This window comes from Panthera uncia, chromosome C2 (assembly GCF_023721935.1).
Source record: "Panthera uncia isolate 11264 chromosome C2, Puncia_PCG_1.0, whole genome shotgun sequence".
Taxonomy (NCBI): Eukaryota; Metazoa; Chordata; class Mammalia; order Carnivora; family Felidae; genus Panthera; species Panthera uncia.
The window spans coordinates 128,940,345-128,965,253 of record NC_064810.1 but is presented as its reverse complement, the minus strand read 5'-3'; the positions used below and the strand labels follow the sequence as shown (position 1 = coordinate 128,965,253).

At 42.9% G+C, this 24,909-nt stretch overlaps 2 protein-coding genes across 2 annotated transcripts in view; one reads left to right on the top strand and one right to left on the bottom strand.

Moving 5' to 3' along the window:
- The window catches only part of PIK3R4 (phosphoinositide-3-kinase regulatory subunit 4), a 199,683-nt gene that overhangs the window by 152,640 nt on the left and 22,134 nt on the right, over nt 1-24,909 (bottom strand). The window lies entirely within an intron of this gene.
- The window catches only part of ATP2C1 (ATPase secretory pathway Ca2+ transporting 1), a 181,954-nt gene continuing 169,276 nt past the window's right edge, over nt 12,232-24,909 (top strand). The window contains exon 1 of the mRNA XM_049629814.1: nt 12,232-12,688. Coding sequence (XP_049485771.1) covers nt 12,581-12,688 — 108 coding nt within the window. The 5' untranslated portion in view covers nt 12,232-12,580. The remainder of the gene's footprint in view (nt 12,689-24,909) is intronic.

Sequence of the window (24,909 nt, the reverse complement as noted above, 5' to 3'; positions counted from 1 at the left end):
CTGACTGTGCTGGACCTCTGAGAGGGTCAATGAGGCAGATTCTGAGAATGTTGGAAAAACATTATTACAGAGATGGGACTCCTGTTGCCAAAGGGCTGCCGCCAGGATGAAGAAGTGTTGCTGGTGAGACTCTCAAGAGCAGAAAGCAAAACGGAAACAGAGGAGTAAGTCCCTTCCTACTCCATCAAACTTGCAGTTGCCCTCCATTGGCAGAGCCTAATGGAGAACAGCTGGCAAATGGCAACGTGGTTTATAGAATCCCAGCATCACTGAGGATAGAATGATGTGCTTGGAGCTGAGAGACAAGTATGCAGTAACTGGTACACTCTGCCTGGTGGGGAAAGGGTGTACTTTATCACTCTCTTCTTGTGCCTCTGATGGGGAATTGTGGTTCCGAGGAAAGGCTGTGTTAAGTCTCGCTTGGTGATGTCATGGAGCTGCTTGCTCTTTCAGAAGGGAAAGCAGAACATGATTCCTGTCAGAAGTGATATCTCGTCTGGAGACAAGGTGAACGCTGCATTTCAGAATGGAGAAGAGCCTAAGCTCGGACACTATCAAAAAGCTGTTGCCCGATAAAATTATTTTAAAATGGGCACTTTAGCTCTTCCATGTTTAAAATCAGCGAAATGAAATTCTTCATTCAGACGTGTCTGATGCATACTACATTCCAAATGGTGGTCTCAGCATTACACCTGCCTCCACCGATAGCAAGAAACCCGGCCACACACGGGAGGGAACTTAGCAACTCTGGCACTGTTCCCCTGCCAAGTGAAGAAGGCACCTGTTACAAGCCTGCCTCTTTGAAAAACACAAGAGGTAAACTCCTAAAAAGGACAAACGTGTAAAATACAATGCAGATGGAAGTTGAGAATTGGGCACCTGCTGTTAAGGGGGGTGGGGAATCTGTTTTACATAAGATATGCCTGGGAGAAAGCCATCAAACACGCTTGAGAGAAAAATCTTGGGAAGGAGAAACCCTTGACAAGCTCTTGGAAAATAACTTGTTGACAGATTTACCACTCCATGAAGAAAGGAGAATCAACCCATGCTGTCACTTTGAGCCACTTTTACAATTCTGTGGAACAACAGCAATAACAGCATTTCTGTTGCTCTCCCCACCTCTTCGACCCTATATTCTTTTTTAAGCTTGACAAGCCTAGAGTTTAAAACATTGCTTTCATCATGGAGCATCTTGAAATCATAGCATGCCAGATCTAGACAGGACCTTGGAGCAAGAGCGATCATAAAAAGCTGGAAGGAATTTTGTAGCAATAAAGATTTTATAACTGCAAACAAAGGCCTCTGGGGAGATAGAGTTATATGTAAGTGTCTGAACACTAATATTAAGGAAGGGAAGAAATTGTTTGGGATAGTTCAAGGAAATAACTCCAAAAAACCGATTTTAAATAAAGCAATTGTAAATTAGGATGAGAATTACATTTTAACGCTGAAACTAGAAAGTAATGGAGACTGACTTCACTTTCACGAAATTTTTTACATCATTAAATAATATAGAGATCATTCATCCAGGAAACTCAAGCGTTTATAAATAAATTCTAAGTAGGCAATATTGTTCAAAATTTTATGGAGACATGGATCCTCACATAGAAGAAAGATAAAACAATTTAGGTATAAACAAGTATTGTTCTAGTCATACTTACTGAGCACAACAATGTGCTACGATCCTCATGGGCCTTAACCCTCCGTTTTCACCCTAAGACAATTTGACCCTTGGTATGGGCTGAATGTTTGTGTCCTGCACCAAACTTGTGTTGAAGCCCTAACCTCAAGACAGGGCCTCTAAAGAAATCATTAAAGTTCAATGAGGCAATAAAGGCAGGACCTTAATCCAATAAGATTAGTGCCTTTTAAAGAGAGACGCTAGAACACCCTCAATCTCTCTCTCTCTCTCTCTCTCTCTCTCTCTCTCTCTCTCTTTCTGTCTTTGTCCATACCCACCAAGAAAGACCATGTGAGGACATAACGAGAGGTGCCTGTCTACAAGCCAGTAAGAGAGTCCTTTCTGGAAACAAACTTTGTTGGACCTTGGTCTTGGGCTTCCCAGGCTCCAGAAGCATGAGAAAATAAATGTTTGTTGTTTCAGGCATCCAGACTGGTGTTTTGTTACGACAGCCAAACAAATAATATACACTGTTATATAGTATAGTGCTCATAGGTAAACCAGTGCATAAATTCTCCAGTGATGGAGAATTAGCATTTGTTGATTGTCTCTGCGCTAATTTCTTTCACAAAAGGTGTTTTTATTTTTGATCTTCAAATGAAAATATTTTATGGCACTGGCTTGGCACACTGTGAAACGGTAGCATCAAGTAAACAGCTATAATGGCGCTTGGTTTGAGCCCAGGAATTATGTTAAAGACCAGGAGCATACAGGAAGGAAGAAGTGACTGGCATTATTTGGAAGCACAGGCTCTATGTGTCATGGGGAGAGAGAGGACCCTAACCACATATCTGTTACTTTAACTACAATTAATCCTGACCTAAAATAGCTCACTAGTCACACAGCTTTAAATAGAAAGGATTACAATATAAAAGTTGATGGATGTGTCTTTCAGCTTATTCGTTTCATAAGCACATATACTAGGTAACTATTGTGCACGAGGCAACCTGCTTGGAGATGGACAGGGATACAAAATAGTGATGGACGTAGTACTATATAACAGTTAAGAGTTTGTGACTTGGAGTCAAATAGAAATGAGTTGGAATTGTAAGTAGGCCACTTATTTATGTTTTTATTTAAAAAATTTAATGTTTATTTTTAAGAGAGAGAGAGACAGAGTGTGAGCAGGGGAGAGGCAGCGAGAGAGAGGGAGACACAGCATCTGAAGCAGGCTCCAGGCTCTGAGCTGTCAGCCCAGAGCCCGACGCGGGGCTCAAACTCACAAACCAAACTGTAAGATCATGACCTGAGCTGCAGTCAGATGCATAACCTACTGAGCCACCCAGGCGCCCCTTAAGTAGGCCATTTGCATGCTAGGGGATTCTTGCTGAAGGCAGGCCAGGGCGATTAGATATCAAGGCGGTGGGGTGGCCGGCAGTGGGGTTACACTAACCTAACCCAACAGGATTACTGCTAAAACTGGACTAAGGAGGCAAAGTTGGGACCTATTCAGACAAAACTCAGAGAAGCTGACTCAAGTTTGGTCAAGGAAAGAATCTTTATCAACTGAAAAAAAAAAAAAAATCAAGCAAGTGGAAAAACCAGGGAACAATTTCATGAGAAGTATTTCTTTGGAGATATCCATATAATGCTAATCGTCCCACACCCCTCGCAGGAGAAAGGGTCAGTGTTTGTCCCTTATTTTATGGAAGGACTTGGAGCAGTTGATAGGACTAACCTGAGAAATGGAGAAGGGGTCCATGGCAACAAGGTTGAGCACTGTATCTAGTAAAAAAAAATGTTGTTCTCCTTTGGTGGCAGGTCAAAGGTATTTTATTCTAATGGCCCAGGGACATTGTGAAAGGGATCTTGCCCAGAAGGGCAGTTGGTGAGATGAGGAACCCACAGGAAGGGCTCTGAGTTATGCTGAAGACAGATGGGCAGGGGAGGATTGAAAGGGGATCCTGGGAGTTGCTACTGAAGAGCCTCCCAAGAATGTCTGAATAGAGCATGTGGAGGACACTTCATGACTGCATTGTGGAGGGACAAAGAGTAGTGGGTTAAATGAGGAGAGGGCCTGGAGGATGCTTTGGATCTCAGGAACCTCAAGGCTGCACTGTGGGAATACATTGACACACCAGGTGGTGACAGCAGCGACAGGTGGGGGCCCAGAACAGGAACAAGGAAGGGAGCACCATGGCTGCTGGCCAGGATTTGCTTAAGACTATGTGAGAGGCACATCTGAAAACTCCCTGAAATACTCGAGTGGCAGGTTATAGCAGAAGAAGGCCCTACATTAAGACGTGAACCAGGGGCGCCTGGGTGGCTCAGTCAGTTGAGAGTCTGACTTCAGCTCAGGTCATGATCTCACAGTAGGTGAGTTCAAGCCCTGCATCTGTGCTGACAGATTCTGTCACAGCCTGCTTCAGATTCTGTGTCTCCCTCTCTCTCTCTCTGCCCCTCCCCTGCTCTGTCTCTCTCTCAGAAATAAACATTAAAAAAAAAAAAAAAAAGACATGAACCAGTGAAATTTGGGCTGTTACTGTTAGTATAACTAATCTGGATCCAGGGGCCAACAAGATCTGGAAAAGCTCAAGGCAGTTCATACCCAGATGCTACACTACATGTATCATCAGTCATTCATTCATTAAACAAAGATCTATTGAGTGACTGTGAGACACTAATGTAACAATGGACAAGACACTGTCAACACCCTGAAGGAGGTCAGTGAGGAAGGGGTTATAGACAGGAAACGGTCACTCTTGTAGAATTAGTGGTAGGGTCAAGTTATGTGTGTGTGTGTGGGGGGGGGGGGTACAATAGGAGTGTGTAGGAGCCCTGTATTCATTCCTAGCCAGTGGGTCTCAAACTTACATGTGCATATGAATCATCTAGGGATCTTTTCAAAATGCAGATTATGATTTAGGAGATCCAGGGTATGGCCTGAGATTCTGGTGATGCTAACACTGCTGGTCTGTGGACCACAGGAGCCGCGAACCTCAAAAGAACATGTAACCAGTCATGTGAAAATAAATAAATAAATAAGTGATCCCATATGCCTCTGACTTTGATATCTAAGATTTTTTAAAAAATATTTATTTTCAAGAGAGAGAACATGTGCGTGCATGTGGGAGGAAGAGCGGAGACAGAGAGAGATAGAATACTAAGCAGGCTCCATGCTGCCAGTACAGAGCCCAACGCAGGGCTCGATCCCATGAACAGGGAGATCATGACCTGAGCCGGAAATCAAGAATTGGATGCTTAAACGACTGAGCCACCCAGGCGCCCCCCTTGAGATTTTTTCTTAAGTGTATTTATTTATTTTGAGAGAGAGAGGGCAAGTGGGGGAGGGGCAGAGAGAGGGAGAGAGAATCCCAGGTAAGCTCTGTGCTGTCAACGCAGAGCCCAACTCAGGGCTCGATCTCACGGAAGCGCGAGATCATGGCCTGAGCCAAAATCAAGAGTTGGATGCTCAGCTGACTGAGACACCAAGATAGACACCCTGGTACCTAAGATTTAACAATAAAGACAAACTGGCATTCTGGTAACGATTACTCAGGTTATTGTACCTATATATAGTCTGGGTTGCACCAATATTCATGGTCTTTAGTGATCCAACCAAGGGAAGACATATCATTTCCATGTTGGATAATTACCTGTTCTAAAAAATTTTTTTAATGTTTATTTATTTTTTAAAGAGAGAGTGAGCATGCGAGCAAGTGGGGGAGGGGCAGAGAGAGAGGGAGACACAGAATCCGAAGCTGGCTCCAGGCCCTGAGCTGTCAGCAGATAGCCCCACATGGAGCTTGAACCCACTAGCCATGAGATCGTGACCTGAGCCGAAGTTGACCCTCAACCGACTGAGCCACCCAGGCCCCCCAGATAATTATCTTTGGTAGTTAATAAAAATTCAAGGATAATGGAGTTTAAGAACATGACTATAAACATCACTGTGATGAACAGTCTGTCTACTCCAAATTGCATGCACATTATCTTTCTTTTAGCTAACATGAGCTGCTACTCCTATCAGACTCCCCTAGTCTCATCCCCAATCGTGGTTTTTCACAGGAGGTGGCAGTGAAAACTGAGTGAGTTATCCACATAAACACCTCTGACCTGGGTCTTTCTACTAGAACTCAAGACAAGTATTTAAGAATTATTTTAGACTCCATGTTCTCTGGCCACTGAACTTCCATCCATGCAACAGAGTCAGAAAAATGGGAAAGGGAAGTTGGATTGCCTGTTTATTCCAAGGGCCATCCCCGTGCCAAGGGTAGGCCTGGCCCAGCCCAGCCAGACATCTGCTTTCACTTACATCCTTACTTTTCAAACCATCAAGCATTACAAGGGAACATACCAACCTGCCCACTCACCCCCACTTCCATTCGCCTAGTTAGCCAAAGCTCCTTTACTCAAATTAATGTATTTATTTTCCTTATTGCTGAAACCATATTTTTAGTTTTCATAGAGAATTATAGGAAGCACAACCACCAATCTGAAAGTTCCCTCAGGGTTGAACCACTGCTCTTAAGAGGAAATACCTCTGTCTTCTCTTTCTAGGTGTTACTCCTCCTAAAAAGAGCAAAGCATGGCTGCTAAGGGAAAGGTGGAAGGAAGTCAGGGTCATGAGGAGAAGGTGACACAGCTCCAGACATGGGTCCTTAGGAGAAGGTGTCTCTGAATCCACCAGAAATGGTAAGCTTCCTGGGGACATCTTATGTTTCTATTAAAGGACCATTTTGCAGTAAACTCAAGACTCGATGAGAGGAGACAGAGTTAGCAGTGGATCCTGCCCAGACTACAGTAGCATTGAAGACAAAGACGAGTAAATTATGCCTGGGGATGGGTTTGTGGAAAACCGTGATTTTGGAAATTCTTGGCATGAGGGGGCTGCCTGTTCCAAGTCCAAGATTCCTCCTTCCCCAACTGGAATGGAACAAGGCGTTAGTGCAGAAGACGGAGGGAGGTAGTGTTGTGTACAGCTGGCTATGGTTTCTGGCCCTGAGCTTAAAGAAAGGGCTGTCTCCCGAGCTAAGATTACTGATAGTGCTGCCTCAGCTTGATAAGAGGCGATATGATATCAAGTCAAGAGTGAGAGTTTGAGAGCAATATGATATCAAGTCAAGATATCACTGAGAAGACAGACCTTGGTGAGAGGTTCACTTGAAGCTTGATAACTGCAAGAGCTGACTCTCGGAAGAGTGGCTACAAAAAAAGAGATGAGCTTGGAGAAAACCCACCACTGCCAGGGAAGTGCATTTTAAAATGCAAATCTGATGGGAGCTCTCAAAGTGCTCCAGCAAACAGGGTATCTATCCTTCAAACTCCACCTGACAAATCTCTCCACAGCCACATCTCCTGCCTGACAGCACCTAAACCAATGGTCCAGGGGTCATCGGCATCAGCATTGTGGGGGAAGCTGATACAAATGTGAAATCTCACTCTTCGCCCCAGACCTACTGAATCAGAAACTGTGAAGGTGGGGGCCAGCAATCTGTGCTTTAACAAGCCTTCCAGTTGATTCTGATGCATGTTCAAGTTTATTTAAAATTTTTTTAATGTTTATTTATTTTTGAGAGAGAGAGAGAGAGAACATAAGTGGAGCATAAGTGGAGAGAGAGAGGGAGACACAGAATCTGAAGCAGGTTCCAGACTCTGAGCTGTCAGCACATAGCCCAACATAGGGCTCGAATTCACCAACCATGAGATCATGACCTGAGCCAAAGACCAGACGCTTAACTGACTGAGCCACCCAGGCGCCCCTGTTCAAGTCTATTTTAAACTTTGCAGAAAAATGTTTTCTTCCTAAGTGGAGAGCAAGTGTCCCAGGGATGCAGAGTTGTTGTGAAATTTGAGAAATCAATACCTGAAGCCAAAAGCAGAAGGTTTGCTCTCTCATGGTTTGTGAGTTCAAGTCCATATCCAGCTCTGCTTGGGATTCTCTCTCTCTGCTCCTCCCCAAATCATGAGTGTGTGCTCTCTCTCTCTCTCTTTAAATAAACTTTAAAAAATTATAGAAACACCAGAGTGATTGAATTGTGGTTGTAATAGGAGCATGGTGTGGCGGGGGCAGGGTGGTTGAATGTGAATTTGGGGAAAGTAAAATGCACCATATGCAGGTATGAGATAATTACTCCCTACACGGTGGGAGCACCAAGAAAATGTCAGATCAAGTAGCACAAAAGATCTCATCATGCAAAAGGTGGAATGTTGGTGCTGCATATACTAGTCCTGAGAAGCAATGGTAAATGCCTCCCTTTCCCTCTCCTGATTCCATTTAGAACTGTCCTTGGGGGAGCAAGAAATGGAGCCAATATCCACAGACCTAGTGGGATGAGAATGATTTCTCAGAGGAATTCACGATAAAAAATGGTTTCTGTTTTCTGGGCTAACTGCTTCTCCATCATTCTCACTGCTTGCCCTTCATTTTACATCTGGGCTGGATTAATTCCCAGAGCATGGAGTCATTTTCCTGATAGAAACTCTCAGCACTGATTGGAAGGAGAAAGAGAAGGGATTAGTAGGGTTTTAGTTTTTGTCCCGATGCAATTTGGAAACGCTGTCCACTCAAAGGCATCCTGGAGACAAACTTTCTGTTTTCATTTCCTGTTTCTCATCCTGAATTTAACACTTGCGATGTTAAACGGATCCCATTCTCCTCTCTTTGTCTTTCCCCTTTAATAAATAGGTACCGGCGCATATGAATGAAACACCTGCTGTGTGCAGTGCACAGTACTAGATGGCCTGGCAAACCCACATTTTCATCCCATCTTCTCCAACATTTGGAAAGGAGTAAACTGTAAAATAGCTTTCTTCATACCTTTGTCACTATTTTTTTTTTTTTTTGGCTTTAGCTTTGCCTCTGTATGATGCTCTTTGAGCAAAGAAATGGGGATACCCATATTTTTAAGCGATTTGTGAAAAAGCTGGTAATTCTTAGAAACCAGAGGACACATGAATATCTTTTTGATGAGGGAGCATAAGGCAAGCTGAGGGCCAAGCACAAGCTAGCACCCCGCCCCCACCCCTAGGTGGGATATGTGTGACATTCCACAGGCACTCCTGGATGCCCAAGAACAAAGGAAAGGACAGAAAACAAATGGTTAACTGATAGAGATCACAGTCCTGCAGGATAAGAGTCTCCATCAGTTTACAAATATCTCAGTAAATTATAAGAAAAAGGCAATCTTATCAACAGCCTAATCTCCAGAAACCTATAGACTCAGTTTCCTGGAGCCCCAATATCACCCTCCCCTCCACTGTGATGTGGGGAACAAAGACAAGAAGGAAATGGTGGATAAAATTAAATTTCCTCATAACCTGCAGCCCTTGACAAATACTTGAGGCAAATACAGTCTAACATTTCTCCAAAAACCCCTACCATCCTAATGTTAATACCTTACTAAAGGAAAAACAACCTTAGCTTGACAATAGCAAGGCCTCAGGTATCTTATGAGTCCTTCTTAGCATATCAAAGTCCTTCTGGAAGGTCCTTTGCCTTTACTTCCCCCAGCTCCATAGTATATAGCCAGTCACTCTGCACAACCCCCGTGCAGCTCTTTCTGCCCACCGGTCCTGCCCCTGTGCTTGAATAAAATCACTTTTTTTGCACCAAGGATGTCTCAAGAATTCTTTCTTGGCCGTCAGCTCCGGACCCCCACCACTCCAAAGACGCATCACTTTCACAGTGGATTGAGGCCTGGATCTAGTGCTTTCCTGGGTTTGTGCTTTGTGTTGGTTACTGTTCTTTTTTTTTAACGTTTATTTATTTTTGAGAGAGACAGACAGAGTGTGAGCAGGGGAGGGGCAGAGAGAGGGAGACACAGAAACCCAAGCAGGCTCCAAGCCCTGAGCTGTCAGCACAGAGCCCCGACGCAGGGCTCCAACCTATGAACTGTGAGATCATGACCTGAGCTGAAGTTGGACGCTCAACCGACTGAGCCACCCAGGCGCCCTTGTTGGTTATTGTGCTAGGACAAGGGGTGGGAATGAATTGTTCAAATAACAGGTAATCACCCCACTCCTTATTGTGCTATTTTGCAGGGCGGTGGAATAAACCCCTTACCACTGGGTGGCTCCACTGGGCTATTTCGGTCTTTGCAGGTATATACTGTAGCCACCCAATCTCTGGTCCATTGCCATTTACCGAGGCAACTGAGTCACAGTGGCAATCAAACCATCACTCCTCCAGGCTGAGATGGCAGAGATGTCCATACTGTGAATACAACGGGACAGTGACTCTTTCCCATTATGTTTGTAATAAATATGGAGTGGAATTAACCATTGCAATCTATTTCAAACAGAAACTGAGAATATGGTAGTTTTCAAAGTTTGTGAAGCAGAAAATCTGAATCCATAGTACAACTTCTTTTCAAGATCACCAGAATCATTTCAGAAAGGAACTTTTATGTGATAAATAATGAGTATTAGCCTTATTTATGCAGAATCCAGGATAGGAAGTTATATGATTTTGCACGAAAATGCACCTGATCTCTAATCTAATAATCTTAGTCTGCAAATTCTTAACAGTCTAAATTTGTCTTTCTCTTTAACAATGCAACCCCATGCCTTTCCTTTGTTAGATTCATCTGTAAAGAGGTTCTTAGGAATCCATTTCGGGATGTGGGCTAAGAGACTGTGCAGTGTACTGACTGGGAACGGAACCTCTGGGGATTCTGGTGTGTCAGCCTACCTGGCTGGAGTCCCTTCTCCCCTGCTTTGTCGCTGTGTGACCTTGGCAAGTTGTTTACCCTCTCTGAGCCTCAGTTTCCCCATAGGGTGCTGTAGGGTTACATGAGATAATGCACGTAAAGAATTTAGCACAGTGTCTGGCTGAAAGGCCCAATAAATGTTAGATACGATTTGCTTTTTGTTGTCGACTAAACGCCTAAGGGGATTTTAGTTGTGTTTGTTCCACCGGCTTCTCTTTTTATGCTAAATCTAGCCAGGACAGTTTTCTGTCTGGGTTTTCTTTTCTCTCCCCAGACCCAGCCCTTCCCCATCTCTTTTCACTGACCTCCTCAAACCAGGAGAAGGTGAGCATGAAACAACCATTTGAAATGAAGTCTGCTTTGTGTTCATCCGTTGGGAAAAGGCTTTGATCACAGCCGTGCTGTGGGTGTTTGGCAGACTGCCAGCTTCTTTCCATAAGAAGAGGCATCTCTGAAGGTTTAGATATTTTAAAAAAGGAAGGGAAGAGGGCAGCTTGTGGGTTCCTCGAGGGTGTGTATAAATGACACCTTTTCTCCTCCCAAAGCCTCCAGGGGCCTCCCCTCTTTCCAGGGCCAGGGTGTCTAGGTTTCCATGCTTCTTGTTTTTCTGGGCTGTGAGCTGCCTGGGAGTGCACAACACTGCCCTTAGCATTCTGGTGGTTCACAGCACAGGGCTTGGCTCTGGCCCTCATTAGAGTCCACTGGCTGTCTCCAGCATACAGAGGAGACTCAAGAGCCAGCCAGTGTGCACCTAAAGAGCGGACAGGAGGGCAGGGCCTCCTCCTCCTGGGAGCCAGCCCCAGTAGCATTATATAAACGACTTCTTGGAATTGCCAGCCTGGCCCTGGTGAGACTGGAAGATCACCTTGTGAGTGGGCCCAAGGCCAGCTTGACAGATGGTCTGGGCTGTGGCAGCACGACCCACATTAGGTCCATCAAGTGTGTTCCCTGAAGGCAAGTGGCCCAGCCAGGAGTGTCAGGGCGGATGTCCAGGGGGACAGCTAGGGAGGCAACGTGCGTCCCCAGCTCTGCTTACCCTTCCTCCCCAACAGTGCAGTCTCTGAAGGGGAAGAGACAAGTTCTTTCTCTTTCCACTTGAAAGCAAATCTCGAGGCCTTATGATTTTGGGTTGATGTCTGGCCTAGACTCTACACAACAGCCCCTCACCCAGGTGGCCAAATGTTTCCACCCGACGAACCAGCTACTACAGTGTTAACAAGGATAATAAAACAGTAAGGCCGACTTGGAAACTTTGTTCAGAAACCCCGTGGCTTCTATAGACTATTAAGAAAATATTGAAGTTTCAAATTTCATGATTTCATGTCCTCTAAGACCACAGTCCTCTTACCCTGTTCTCTTTTTAAAGCATGAATCCTTTTGTAAAATACTTAGAAAGTAAATGTATAACATTTTTTCTCCCTTACATTCGGAATAAAGCCTGGGGAAATTTAATGTTCCTGGATTTGGCCTGTGGATTTGAGATAAGGATTCAAGGAGAGAAGCCTTTTAACTCAGAACAGAATCTGTTCCCAGCTATTGTTCAATTAACGTAAAGTATCTGGTTACCGGGCGTGTTGCATAATGCATGACAGCGTAAACCAAACCTTTTAAGTGCTGCCACTGAACTCCTCGATAACAGTGAAGAGTGAAGTAAATTGTTAATTTTTTTTAGAAGTCCCCTAAAACAAAGCTTCTTGAGACTGAATGAATCAACACTTTTGAGCTGAGACGCAGCCAAGGGATGTCCCTATGTGTGCTCATGCTGATAAAAAATCTAGAAGGAAACAGAAAAAACCACATGTCATGTCCTCTTTAAGAGCCAGAAAAGCTGTCAGAAGAATTAAGATTAAGCCTCACGAGAGTCTGTGGGTGTGGAAAGTCACCAGCTAGCTAATATTAACATAGCTTGCAACAGAACGCTGTTGCTAGAAATAGGGCGATGGCATCACTACCACTAAGCAATTTGCATTCTGTGGACCAGCCCCTACATTCCTCCTGGCTCCTGCTGCCCTTTGGGCATTGTATTTCTGGACGCTTTTAGATGGCCGGTACTCAGACTTGGCTGTCTGGTTTCACCAGGAACCCACCCAAAAGAGGAAGCAGCAAGGAGAAGAACATTTGCTTTGTTTGCAGGAAAGTGACTGAGCTACAAGCAAATCTTTAGGCATCTGAGGAATTGTGAAGCTTCTAGACTTCATATGGTTGCTGACAGGGTGGGGCAGACGAGAACCTTCTTACTTTCCTCACCATGGATAATCTGTTGCCTCAGTCTAGATTCTCTTACTTCAAAAAATATCCTCTCCATGCAATTAGGAAATATTTATCGATGCTGAGAAACCAAAAAGCTGAAGAACAGGTATCATCTTGTTTATATTATCTTTAAGGTTAACGGATGTTTGCTTTTGGGTGTTGCTTTTTACTATGTGCCTTCGTGATTTTGTTTCTGCTAGTTTATATGTTTATAGGCTCCTGCTTGCGGCTATTCGGATTTAGCAATCCGAGAAGCAAGCAGGCTTGTGAAGATTTATTTGAACTTGGAACATTTGGATCCTGACATTAAGCTCAAGCTCTGTAATAAAACCATGTGCTTCTCCTTCTTCTGAATAGCTAGACCAAACTACCCAGTTAGAGTTAAACTGTAGTCTCCTTGATAATTTTCCAGGCCCTCAAATATAAATTTTAAACTATCCATATCTTGACAAATAAAAGTATTAGGCCCTAGAAATACACTTGTCTTCTTGTCTGTATGGCCATGTATTTATGGCTATGTTAGTATCACCAGGATTTGCAAAACAAAAAACATTGTGTGCACTGTAAATATAATAGCTTCAAATAGATCACTAATGAGCGATGACAATCATTCAGAAGTAACTAGACACTTTTTTCCGTGGAGGGCAAGGGTATACAGCACTGCAGTTTTCAGTCTTTTTAGCCAATCAAAAGTTAGGGTTTTTAGTAGTAGACTCTAGCATGTGGGAGTATAAACATTAACAAATTGGTTAAAATATTGGATCACTTCTTGTTTAACATCATGCATTCATTCTATTATGTTGAGATTTGTTTCATTCTATCCCTTACAATCATCTATGAAAAGGCATTTCTAAAAACTGCGTTTCTGACTTGTACCAAACTGTAAGAAGAAATAGCTGTATCTGATCTATTGAAATCTAGTGGCTCATTTAGAAAAAAATATGACCATGGTGAAGGACAAATGTATAGCCACATAGAAGACCCAAAGAATCATAAACTGCTTGCACATCATGCTTGTAACTCATATTGCAAACTATATGGGAGATAACCATGGTGTTCTGTATCTGAATGAGGTGACCTACTTCATGAAATACTTCCAGGAAGTGAAAGCAAAGGTCAGCAGACAGAAAATCCTCTAATGATAGGTTTCCCAAAAAGTCCATGCTTAATTTGGAAGATGAAAATCATTACTACTGTTCCAGAGGAAACTGCTTTTGTGCTGTGCTTTAATGATTTTACAAGAGCTGGAACTTCAGATTGTGCTGAAGAAGGGGGCTGGGCTGGTCCAATTTAGCTCCTACTCAGGCAAGGTGTCCTGATTACGAAAGAATCTCTTTCCAGTCTCAGCACTTGCTTGCTTTTGAAGAGGAAAGCCAGAGACCCCGGTGGTGGTTCTGTGAGATGTTGTCTGCCACACTCACTAAGTCCATCTCTGCAGGCCTCCTCAGGCCTCTTTACAGTGGGGAGCGGGGAGTGGCTGAAAGGGTAGGGTTGGAACTGCGGAATGTGGATTAAGTGATTTTTCCCCCTTTTCTCAGTGCTGTAAGTTTTCAGAGATGTGTCTATAGTGATTGTGCAGTTTATCGTTTTGTTTGCTTAAAAATTGTTACCAAATGCATTCCAAAGAACATGAGAATGTATCGTGGATTCTTGGACTTGCACTGGGTGGGTGGTCCTCTCCCCCGCTGACAACCATTGGGGATGACCTGAGAACGACTGGGAACATTGTGCTGAGTTTTTAACTTTCTATACAAATTGATGGAGAAATAAAAACAAATAATACATTCATTTCTTTTCTGAAACCAATTAATAGCTCTGCAGACAGACAGTCTCACAGAATTAGAGAAATTAGGTCAGAGCCAATGATGGCTAACCTTGAAAAGCTTGTTGGAAAGTTATAAAGAAGATTAATAACGTTTATAATTTTAGGACCTCATATTTGTTGTCTCTCTAATGCTTACAGTCCTGTAATACAGACTCTCATTATAAAGGTGAGGGAAGAGAGACAAAGACCTGAATCCTTGTCCAAGGCCACCCAGCCAAAAAGTATTGAAGGGAGATTGGAATTCCTGTTTGCCTAGCTTTAAACTTGACCCATTTGGGGGCGGCTGGCTGGCTCAGTCAGTAGAGTATGCAACTCTTCACCTGGAGGTCATGAGTTCCAACCCTACGTTGGTAGTAGAATTTACTTAAAAAAGAAAAAAAAATGACCCATATTACCATGCTTGATCTCCGAATGATCTATACCAACACAGTGATAGCAACACAGCAAACTGCTAACCTTTCTCTTAGAGAGTATTTCTAACGCTTCAGATGTTCATGTCATAATTCTTACCCTAAGTTTGGTGTGATTAATTTCATTTAAAAAAAAAATTTTTTTTAATGTTTATTTGTTTTTGAGACAGAGAGACAGAGCATGACCAGGGGAGGGGCAGAGAGAGAGAGGGAGCCACAGAATCTGAAGCAGGCTCCAGGCTTTGAGCTGTCAGCATAGAGCCTGACATAGGGCTCGAACCCACCAACTGTGAGTTCATGACCTGAGCCAAAGTTGGATGTTTAACTGACTGAGCCACCCAGGAGCCCCTGGTGTGATTAACTTCTTAATATTTTTCTAAATTTGTATTTAAATCACTTACTTTTTTTTTTTTAACTTTTTTGTTGTTTTTATTATGCACTACATTAATATACTGCATAACATTGTAGAACGGGTAGGTGAGCATAACCGAGTTATTTTTCACCCATCAGGAAAAGGCTTCCTTAGTCGATATTCTCCAAACACTTTGACACATAGTAACACATAACTCCAGAGACGCACCTATCTCTTTCCATAAAACTCCACTCATGTGAATAACAGGCAACCCTTTTTTCCTGGCCCTTGTTAGTGAACCAGTGGATGTGTGCAGTGGCTGTGCCAGGGATGAGCAAGCACGGGCCATGACACCTGTCCCAGGCAGAATCTCGAACCACACAGCACCACGGTTGCCAAGCAAATTACTTACTTTTTAACTTGTTTGTTTAGAAAGAAAATTTTATATAACTACCGTAAGTGGAAAACCACTGCCATTTACCATATACGTAAGAGAAAAATAAATAGAATAAAAACAGAATAATGCTAAGTTCTAGCCAGATACTGTTACCTTTGAAACCTCTGAGCCTGAAACCTACATTTAATGTAGTGTCTGCAGGCTACCTAAAATCTTCTCTTATGCCATCTAGCACCATTGCGTCCCATCCATGTTGTGTTCACACACATGGGAGAATATTGTCTCAGGCGCACCATCTGTTTCTTCACTTCTGTGCCTTCCAATACACTCCTCTCTGTAACCTAGAATTCTGTTCTTAACTTACAACTTGCCCACCTGGAGATCGCCTATATACCCTTCAAGACTCAGGTTAAATGGCTCCGTAAAAAACCTTTCTCCAACTCTGCTGGGAAGAGGGAAGCACAGCCCATCCTTTTCTAAGATATTCTGTCTGTGTCTAATAAGGTCCCTTACTATATTGTATGTAGTAAGCCATTGCTTACATGTGTATATACATCACCCATACACATATGACACTGGGCGATTTCCTGTTCTTTGTTCTCTCAGACCTACCTTGGAGCCTGACACAGGCTGGTGTAGGGGTGACTCACGACACAGGCAGTTGCCTGTGGAGCACACCTCCTTTCTTGCCTCTACCCATGTCTTGATGGGGTCTGGAGGGTCCCCATAGATCCCGGTCATGGGGATCTTGCCTTGTCCACAGATGCTTTCTTGTTTAAAGCTTCTCCTCAGGACTTTGCACTCAGTGTCATACAAACATGAAGCTTTGACCTAAGGGTTTGTTTGTTTGGTAGTTTTTGTTATTATTCCTACAGTGCTGGACCAATCAGTGGGTGGGCAGGTTATTTACCAAACTGAGAACAAGTATCCCATCCTTTGCATTCCTGAACTCTATTATAGCTGGCATTTCACAAAGCCAAGTCCCTAAGTAGGAGATTAAGGTCATTAATTAGATGAGCATGCAGAAGGTTGGGAAAATTAGACAATGAAACATTTTTGAACAGTATTCTTCAAATGGTGTGGTGGTGGTGGTGGTGGTCATTGCAGGGACACAGTCTGAGCCTAAGTGAGCTCTCAGATGAGTTTGGGCAGGTGGGCTGAGCACATTCATGAGGGTATTTGGTTTCATGGGACCGGCCAGGGTCTGGCTCAGATGTAGATGTCTGAGTTTGTGAGAAATGAACAGGGCTTACAGGCAATGATCTCTTGAGTACTAGAGACCCAGCAGCCTGCTACGTGATTCAGGTGACCAAGTGGGACACTTAATGAGGAAGGGAGAATTTGCTTCACTTCTGGGTAGACTGTAGACTTGGCTTTAGCCCAGTGAATCCTACAGAGGATTGAGGGCCCTATGAACCCCCAGGGAATGCTGCCCTTAAAGGTTAGCACCACTGATAGAGACGTTATTCACGGATGCCAGCACCAAATGGTAAGAGAAGAGAGTTTGTGAGCTTATATGGGACAGTCTACTCTCTCTCCATTGGTGAGCTCCTCCATTCCCATGGCTTCAAACACCACCTATTTGCTGACAACTCCCAAATATTTATCCCCAGTGCACTTCAGTCTTGTATACACAATTGCCAATTTGACATCTCTATCTGAATGAATGTGGATGTTGCAGACTGAAGGAGAGAACTCACAAGCTCTGTCCTCAAACCTGTCACTCCCAAGGTCCATCAATCAGCACAAAAGCTCAAACCAGAAACATGTGAGTCACCTTGATACCTCCCTTTCTCTCCCTCACCTCCTCCTCCTTTGCAATCTTGTTAATAAGACTAGTCAATTCTACTTCTAAAATAGTTACTGAATCCTACATCTTCACCTAGCGACCCTGCTACATCCTCTTCTCTAGCTTGGACCATTGCAATAGCACTTGAATTTGTGTCCCTACATTCACTCTTGTTACCCTACAAGTTCCTTATAGCAGTCAGAATTTTCTTCATTAAGTAAAAATCTTTTTCACCCCAGTGCAGGCAACATGACTGTTTTCACTGGCCATCTTAGCCCCAGTGCCAAACATAAGTAAAGTACATAGTAGGTGATAAATTCATATAACTGAATGAGTAAACATGGAGGTTGGGGAATACAGAGGCTAAGGATGCTATTATGCAGGTGAGGCAAGAGATGGTGAAAATACAGTTATTTTTAGTAAACAAAGAGTGGTGAGACCTAGGGAAAACTATGCAATTTATTTTATGAATGTGGAACTAGAGGTTAAGAAGTTTGCCCAAGGTCGCACAGCTCATTTGAATCAGTGCTGGGATTAGAATTTGGCCTGTTTGTCTCCCAGTTCAGTGCTCTTTCCAGTGTGTGTTGTGAGTCTTAGCAGAGATGTAGAAAAAGGACAATATGACTACCAAGCAAAGAGATAAGGATTCTATAGGCTGAGTCCGTAGGGCAGGTAATGCCTGAAGGTCAATTTGTCAATAATAAATAAACCCCCCTGATGAAAGACTAAGACAAAGAAGGGTCTACTAGTTTGAGCTTTTGTTCATCAATTTATACTGCCCTGCAGCAGCCTTGCCAACTTGAATTTCTTCTTCTATGTGTTCCACAGATGAGGGGTCGGAAAATACAGGATGGTTAATTAATAGCCAAGATTTTGTGATGATCTGTGCTGATGGCGCTTTGCTCTCTTCAATAGAAAGATTTCTTTCCAGGAGCACCTGGGTGGGTCAGTCGGTTAAGCGTCCAACTTTGGCTCAGGTCATGATCTCGCGATTCGTGAGTTCAAGCCCTGCATCGGGCTCTGTGCTGACAGCTCAGAACCTGGAGCCTGTTTCAGATTCTGTGGCTCCCTCTCTCTCTCTCTGACCCTCCCCTGTTCATGCTCTGTCTCTCTCTGTCTCAAAAATAAATAAACGTTAAAAAAATTTAAAAAAAAAAGGAAAGATTTCTTTCCAAATAAGAAATATCATCTATGCACTGACCTGACATGTCTTATTTAACAGTGTATCTGCTTAAAATAAGGAGATCAGTCTTTGGGGCCAGAGACATGTATAAAAACCATATTGTATATAATGTGTGTGTGTGTGTGTGTGTGTGTGTGTGTGTGTAGTGTGTATATATATATATATATATATATATGATATTATATTGACATTACATATGTATTTATTGGAATTAGACCCTTGAACCAGTATAATATCATCTTCCAACAAAATTAATCCACCCAATTTTTTTACCATCCTTCTATATTCTTATCTGAAAATATAATCATGCTATTATTGATATCCTCATATAAATACAGACATCAGATATTGACCTGGACGAGACTGAATGCAGAGCTGACAGAGCTCTGCTTGGTCATCGTGTTTTACAGGATTCCTTAATCCCTTCGATTATTTAGCAACCTTTCTCACGTATAGTATGTGGAACATATTTATAAGTGATCAAAATGTAAAAATGACCTACATGGCCCCTCTATTATGCTTCCAGTCTCAATGAGTAGAAAGAGCTGATTCAAATGTTTATAATATGAGGCAAAAACCACACAGTGCAGTCACAGTGGGTATATCTGGCTCAAGATCTGCTCTGATTAATCTGCTTAAAATGAGGAAAGTGGTCTTTGAGGACCAGGGGGCATGTACTGTAGCTGTATTTTAATTAAGGATTAGAACCAAAAAAGTTTTTGGAGGTTGTTCTAAAGTTTCTCTTCAATGGCTTAAGAAAACGTTTCTAGTTCAAACAGGGTCACTGGGTTTTTATTTCTTGCTGGGCTCCTTAATGAATGTTAACCTCAAAGTTGGGTTTTTAAATAAATATTTGGATTTAATTTGAACATTAAAAACTTTGTTCTTCATTTTGGCTCTTATACCTGCTCTGAATAACAATACAAAAATTAAGGACCCCCCTCATACTCTCTCAAAAATCTATGTTAAGATTTGAAAAGTCACATAAGGGTTTTGAGTGGCTGATGCAGGCCGTAGGTGAAATGATATAAGTTTCACCACAGCTTGGTTTAAGAACGTTAAGAGGTTTTAGCTCCTTAAAGTGAGTTGGTTATATTTTTAAAAAATTTTTAATGTTTATTTTTTTATTTTTGAGGGAGAGAGAGAGAGAGACAGAGTGTGAGTGGGGGAAGGGAGGGGGAGAGAGAGAGAGAGAGAGAGAGAGAGAGAGAGAATCTGAAGCAGGTTCCAGGCTCTGAACTGTCAGCACCAGAGCCTGATGTGGGGCTCGAACCCACAAGACGTGAGATCATGATCTGAGCCGAAGTTGGACACTTAACCAACTGAGCCATCCAGGCGCCACGAGTTGGTTATATTTTGAGAGTATAAAAAAGTCACCCATTTTTTAAAGCCTCTTTAAAAAAGTCATGAAATACTATTGATAGTACAAATGACATCTCAGGGGGGAAATTAAATGCATTTGCCCCTTGTCCTTGGGCTTGAGTAGGAAAAAAGCTTTAATCCTCCAGAACCAAGAGGAAAAGATTATCTGGGTAAAATGTAAGATAGAGGACAGAGATTACACTCTACTTTTGTGGAGGAATTTGTGTGATTATATACAGGTAACATTGGCAGTTAAATGGCTATAATAATATGAAGCTGAACCTTAATATTTCTGACTATTAAATATGACATTTGAAGTTGAACTGTTTTGGGGCACCTGGGTGGCTCAATTGGTTAAGCATCCAACCCTTGATTTCAGCTCAGGTCATGACCTCACGGTTTGTGGGTTCAAGCCCCACATTGGGCTCTGTGCCAGCAGTGTGGAGCCTGCTTGGGATTCTCTCTTTCCGTCTATCTCTGCCCCTCCTGCACTTGCTCTCTTTCTCTCTCTCTCTCAAAATAAATAAATAAACATTAAAAAAAAAAAAAAGCTGAATTGTTTTGTCATGGTAACAATAACAGTGTCCTCTATCTGAAGGGAGAAATTACACAGAAAAAAGAAAAGAGCTATTTATTTACCCAAAAAAGCCTCCAGTGGTTTTCTCCATGTCTTTGTCCATTCAGACTGCTATAACAAAATATCAGACTGGGTGGTTTATAAAACACAGACATTTTTTTCTCATCGTTTTGGAGGCTGAAATTCCAAGATAGAGGGGCTGGTGGATTCGATGTGTGGTGAGACCCCACTTCCTGGTTGCAGACTGCTTGTTGACTTCTCAGATGTATCCCTACATGGCAGAGAGAGACAAGGGAACTAACTCTGCAGGGTCTCATTTTTTTTTTTTAATTTTTTAATGTTTATTTTTGAGAGAGAGAGAGAGAGAGAGAGAGAGAGAGCATGAGCAGGGGAGGAGCAGAGAGAGAGGGAGACAAAGAACCTGAAGCAGGCTCCAGGATCTGAGCTGTCAGCACAGAGCCCAACGTGGGGCTTGAACTCACCAACCGCGAGATCGTGACCTGAGCCGAAGTCAGACGCTCAACCGCTCAACCGACTGAGCCACCCAGGCGCCCCTGCAGAGTCTCATTTTTAAAGGCAGGAATCCCATTCATGAAGGCTCCATCCTCATGACCTAATCACCTCCCAAAGGCCCCTTCCGAGTACCATCACCACATCGGAGGGTAGGGATTCAGCATGTGAATGTTAGGTGAGGGGACACAAACCCCCAGTCTGTGGCACTCCATAACCTGTAAGATGCCTGAGAATTGTAACTGTAGCTTGCATGAAGATGAATGACTTCCTAGTCAGCACTCACGCTCTTGTGCTTCCTCTCCCCCAACCCAGTCTTCTCTGTCTGAGAGAATGGCACCATCACTACCCATGCAGGCAGAGACCTAAGAGTCCTCTTGGGCATTTTCTGCTCCCTTAGTCAATATCTAATGTATTGCCAAATCCTTTCAATTCTATCCCTAAATATTCCTTCAATCAATCTGTCATCTTCTCTCTCTCAGCACCTTAGCCCAGAGGCCCTCATCACCTCTTGTCTGAAATACTGTAGTAGCTTTCTCATTGGTCTTTCTCTATCCACTGCTGGCCCGTCCAATCAGTTCTTCACACTACAGGAGACACAAACCTGACAGGAAACTCCCCAGACCCATGCTTATGTTCTTTCATTGGCTTCTACTCATTTGTACAATAAAGACAAAGTTGCTCAACATGGAAGGCCTTGCGTGGTCTGGCCTTGATCCTCTCTCCTGCTGTACACATACCTTGCCTCCTTTTGCTCTCTGCACCCCAGCTACAGTGCCCCTCTTCTATTTCTTCCTGTTCCCCTGCCACTTGCCAGCCAGGGTCTTTGTTCTAATTGTCCCCTCACTATCCTCCCTTAGTTAATATCTACTCTTCCTTCAGAACTTAATTCAATCTTAAGGCCCTTAGGGAAGGCTTTTCTGATTTTTCCTACCTTGGAGGCATGTGTAACTCTCCTTTGTTGTACTTATCCCAGTAGTAATTTTGCATGTATTTTGTAAAATGTATTTATTATTTGAGAGAGAGAGAGAGAGAGAGAGAGAGAGCGTGCACAGGGGAGGGGCAGAGAGAGAGAGAGGGAGAGAGAGAATCCCAAGCAGACTCCACGCTGTCTGCACAAAGTCTGATGTGGGGTTCGATCCCATGAACCGTGAGATCACGACCTGAGCCAAAGAGTCAGTTGCTCAACCAGCTTAGCCACCCAGGAGCCCCAATTTTGGATGTATTAGGAAGACTGTTTGATACCCAGTATTTTCTGGATGACTAGCAAAGTGCCTGTTGGATGGAAGGCACTGAATATAGGTTTGTGGAATTGGTTCATGGGATGGGGTTCCTGGACATCAGTGGGGAAGGGATTAGGAGGATAATAAGTGCTATCCTGAGACAGAAGTGCTTGAAAGGATCCTAGATGTTAACTTTTGAGAGGAAGAAATTTAAGATATGATTGTTTTCTATATGTATTTGTTTATTTTTGTGTGTTTCACAAGACCTATAAGGCTAATGTGTAGAGAAAAATGGAGGTGCACTTGAGACATTCCAGAGGAAATAACCATAACTAATGGGAAAAATTTCAGGGAAAGGTTGTGATACAATCATAAGGATGAATTTTCTAAAAACGAGAGGGAAAGGAATGGGCTACCATTTGTAGAGGGCAGGGTATCTCCTTGGGAGATGTTGTAGTAATGGTTTCTCCATCATGAAAGAGAAGATTAGGTGACTTATTAGACCCCTTCCAGTCAAGGACTCTAGTTCAATGAGCAATAGAGAGGTGGACAATTCAGATACCTAAGGAACAAAGACCAGATACCGGTACATAGTTAGAATTTGTTTGTTTTATTTGGTTAGTGGAAAATACTCCTCAGAGCATGTCCCTCTGGAATTTAAGGCCAAAGAAGACAGAATTAAATGTCTCTGGAGATTCAGGTAGCATGTACTCCTCTATCAAGGAAGGGAAGTGTAGCTACCTCCAGAAAACACTTCTGGTGAAACGCTTATACACCAGTGACCAGCTTTTCTGAGCCTGATTGACCGCTGAACTACTTGTACCCATAGTTTTATGGGTTTTAAAACACCCTCTAGTATAAGGATAAATAACTAAGTATACTTATGCTGTCATTGATGAACAGGGACAATGAGAAATTTTAGGTATTTTGTTATATTTTAATCACGGCTTTTTTTTTTTCTTTTCCTTAATATCAAGCCTCTTTTACCTTCCACTCCCTTTTCCTACATTTAATGCTGACAAGTTCATGCTTATTATGGTCCCTTCTGAAGGGGTTCCATCCTTCTTGTCCACATCATCATAGGTCATCTATTACTTTTGTGAAGTGTTAGACATGTCTGGGAGATACCTGGATGCTGAGTTGACTTTTGAGCTATTTCTAATCCTGTTATCTGCTCTTAAACTTTCCTAATCTACTGTACAGATGCCTTTGAAACACAGGAGCCAGTAGACAGATAAACACCAAAACCTTTATCTTTGAAATAAGGCCATTAACTCAAATGTAAAACCCATTTTTATGAACTACAATGTAGCTTCTTATGCACATTCCTAAACTTGCTACCCTATTCCACTTCTCAGTTTGCCTGCAACTTTATTTGCTAACTTTTATTCAGAATGGAAGATGACGTATTTTCTCACCTCATCCGACAGTTCCATGCTTTAACAGAAAAAGAAATGAACTTCCCACGTATGTTGTACTGCTCATAATTTGCTGTGAAGGGAGCAGGAAAAAACGCTGGAATTATTTTGTCCCTGCTCATCCTAAAGGCAGCATATTAGTAAGGCTATTTCAAGATATACAACTTGGGGCACCTGGGTGGCTCAGTCAGTTAAGCAGCCAACTTTGGCTCAGGTCGGGATCTCACAGTTCGTGGGTTCAAGCCCCATGGCGGGGTCTCTGCTGTCAGCACAGAGGCCTCTTCAGAGCCTCTGTCCCCCCTGTCTCTGCCCCTCCCCTGCTTATGCTTTCTCTCTCTGTCTCTCTCAAAAATAAATAAACTTAAAAAAAAAAAAAGGCATACATCTTGGATCATGCCTTCAAGAATAAGGAACTTTACATTTTTATTAAATGGCTTCCATGTGTCAGGAACTTGGCAAGTTTCTTTACAGACATTGCCATTTAGTCTTCATAATAACTTTACAAAATTGGTGGTATTATCCCCACTTTATGGATGAGACAACTGAGGTTTAAAGAAGTGGGATCGCTGGAACATACTCATAAGCTATGGCAGAAGGTTTTAGCTCCAGGTTTGCTGTCTGTCTGACTCCAAATCCTGATTCACTATCTCATAATGAGCTACTTCCCACAGATAGTGTCCCCTTCTCCCCCAATTCCCCTCACTCTTTCTTTAAAAATAAAACCATTGTAACTACTCTGCAGGGAAAATACCTTAAATCCTGTTAGGTTGAAATCCACATTTTTGAGAGGTATTAAAAAACAAAAGTCAGCTGAGTAAATTTTAACTACCTCACAGAACTGCCAGTTCATGAATTGGGCAGTATCCCACTCAGCAGGTAAAAGCTCTGTGGAGTTGTACAAAACGAAAGACTGTTACAGGCAGAAGGGAGAGGAACAGGAACACAAGCTAGTCAAAGGTGGATTATGGGGCGCCTGGCTGGCTCAGTTGGTTAAGCGGCTGACTTCAGCTCAGGTCATGGTCTCACAGTTTGTGAGTTCGAGCCCCATGTCGGACTCTGTGCTGACAGCTTGGAGTCTGGAGCCTGCTCTGGATTCTGTGTCTCCCTCTCTCTCTCTGCCCCTTCTTTGCTCATGCTCTGTCTCTCTCAAAAATAAATATATATATATTTTTTAAGTGGATTGGTTATGGCTAGGTCATCTTCCTTCAGGGGACAGCAGGGCTCTATCAGACAGATTACCTCACTAGTGGTAATGATTCCAGGGTGACTGATTTATGATTC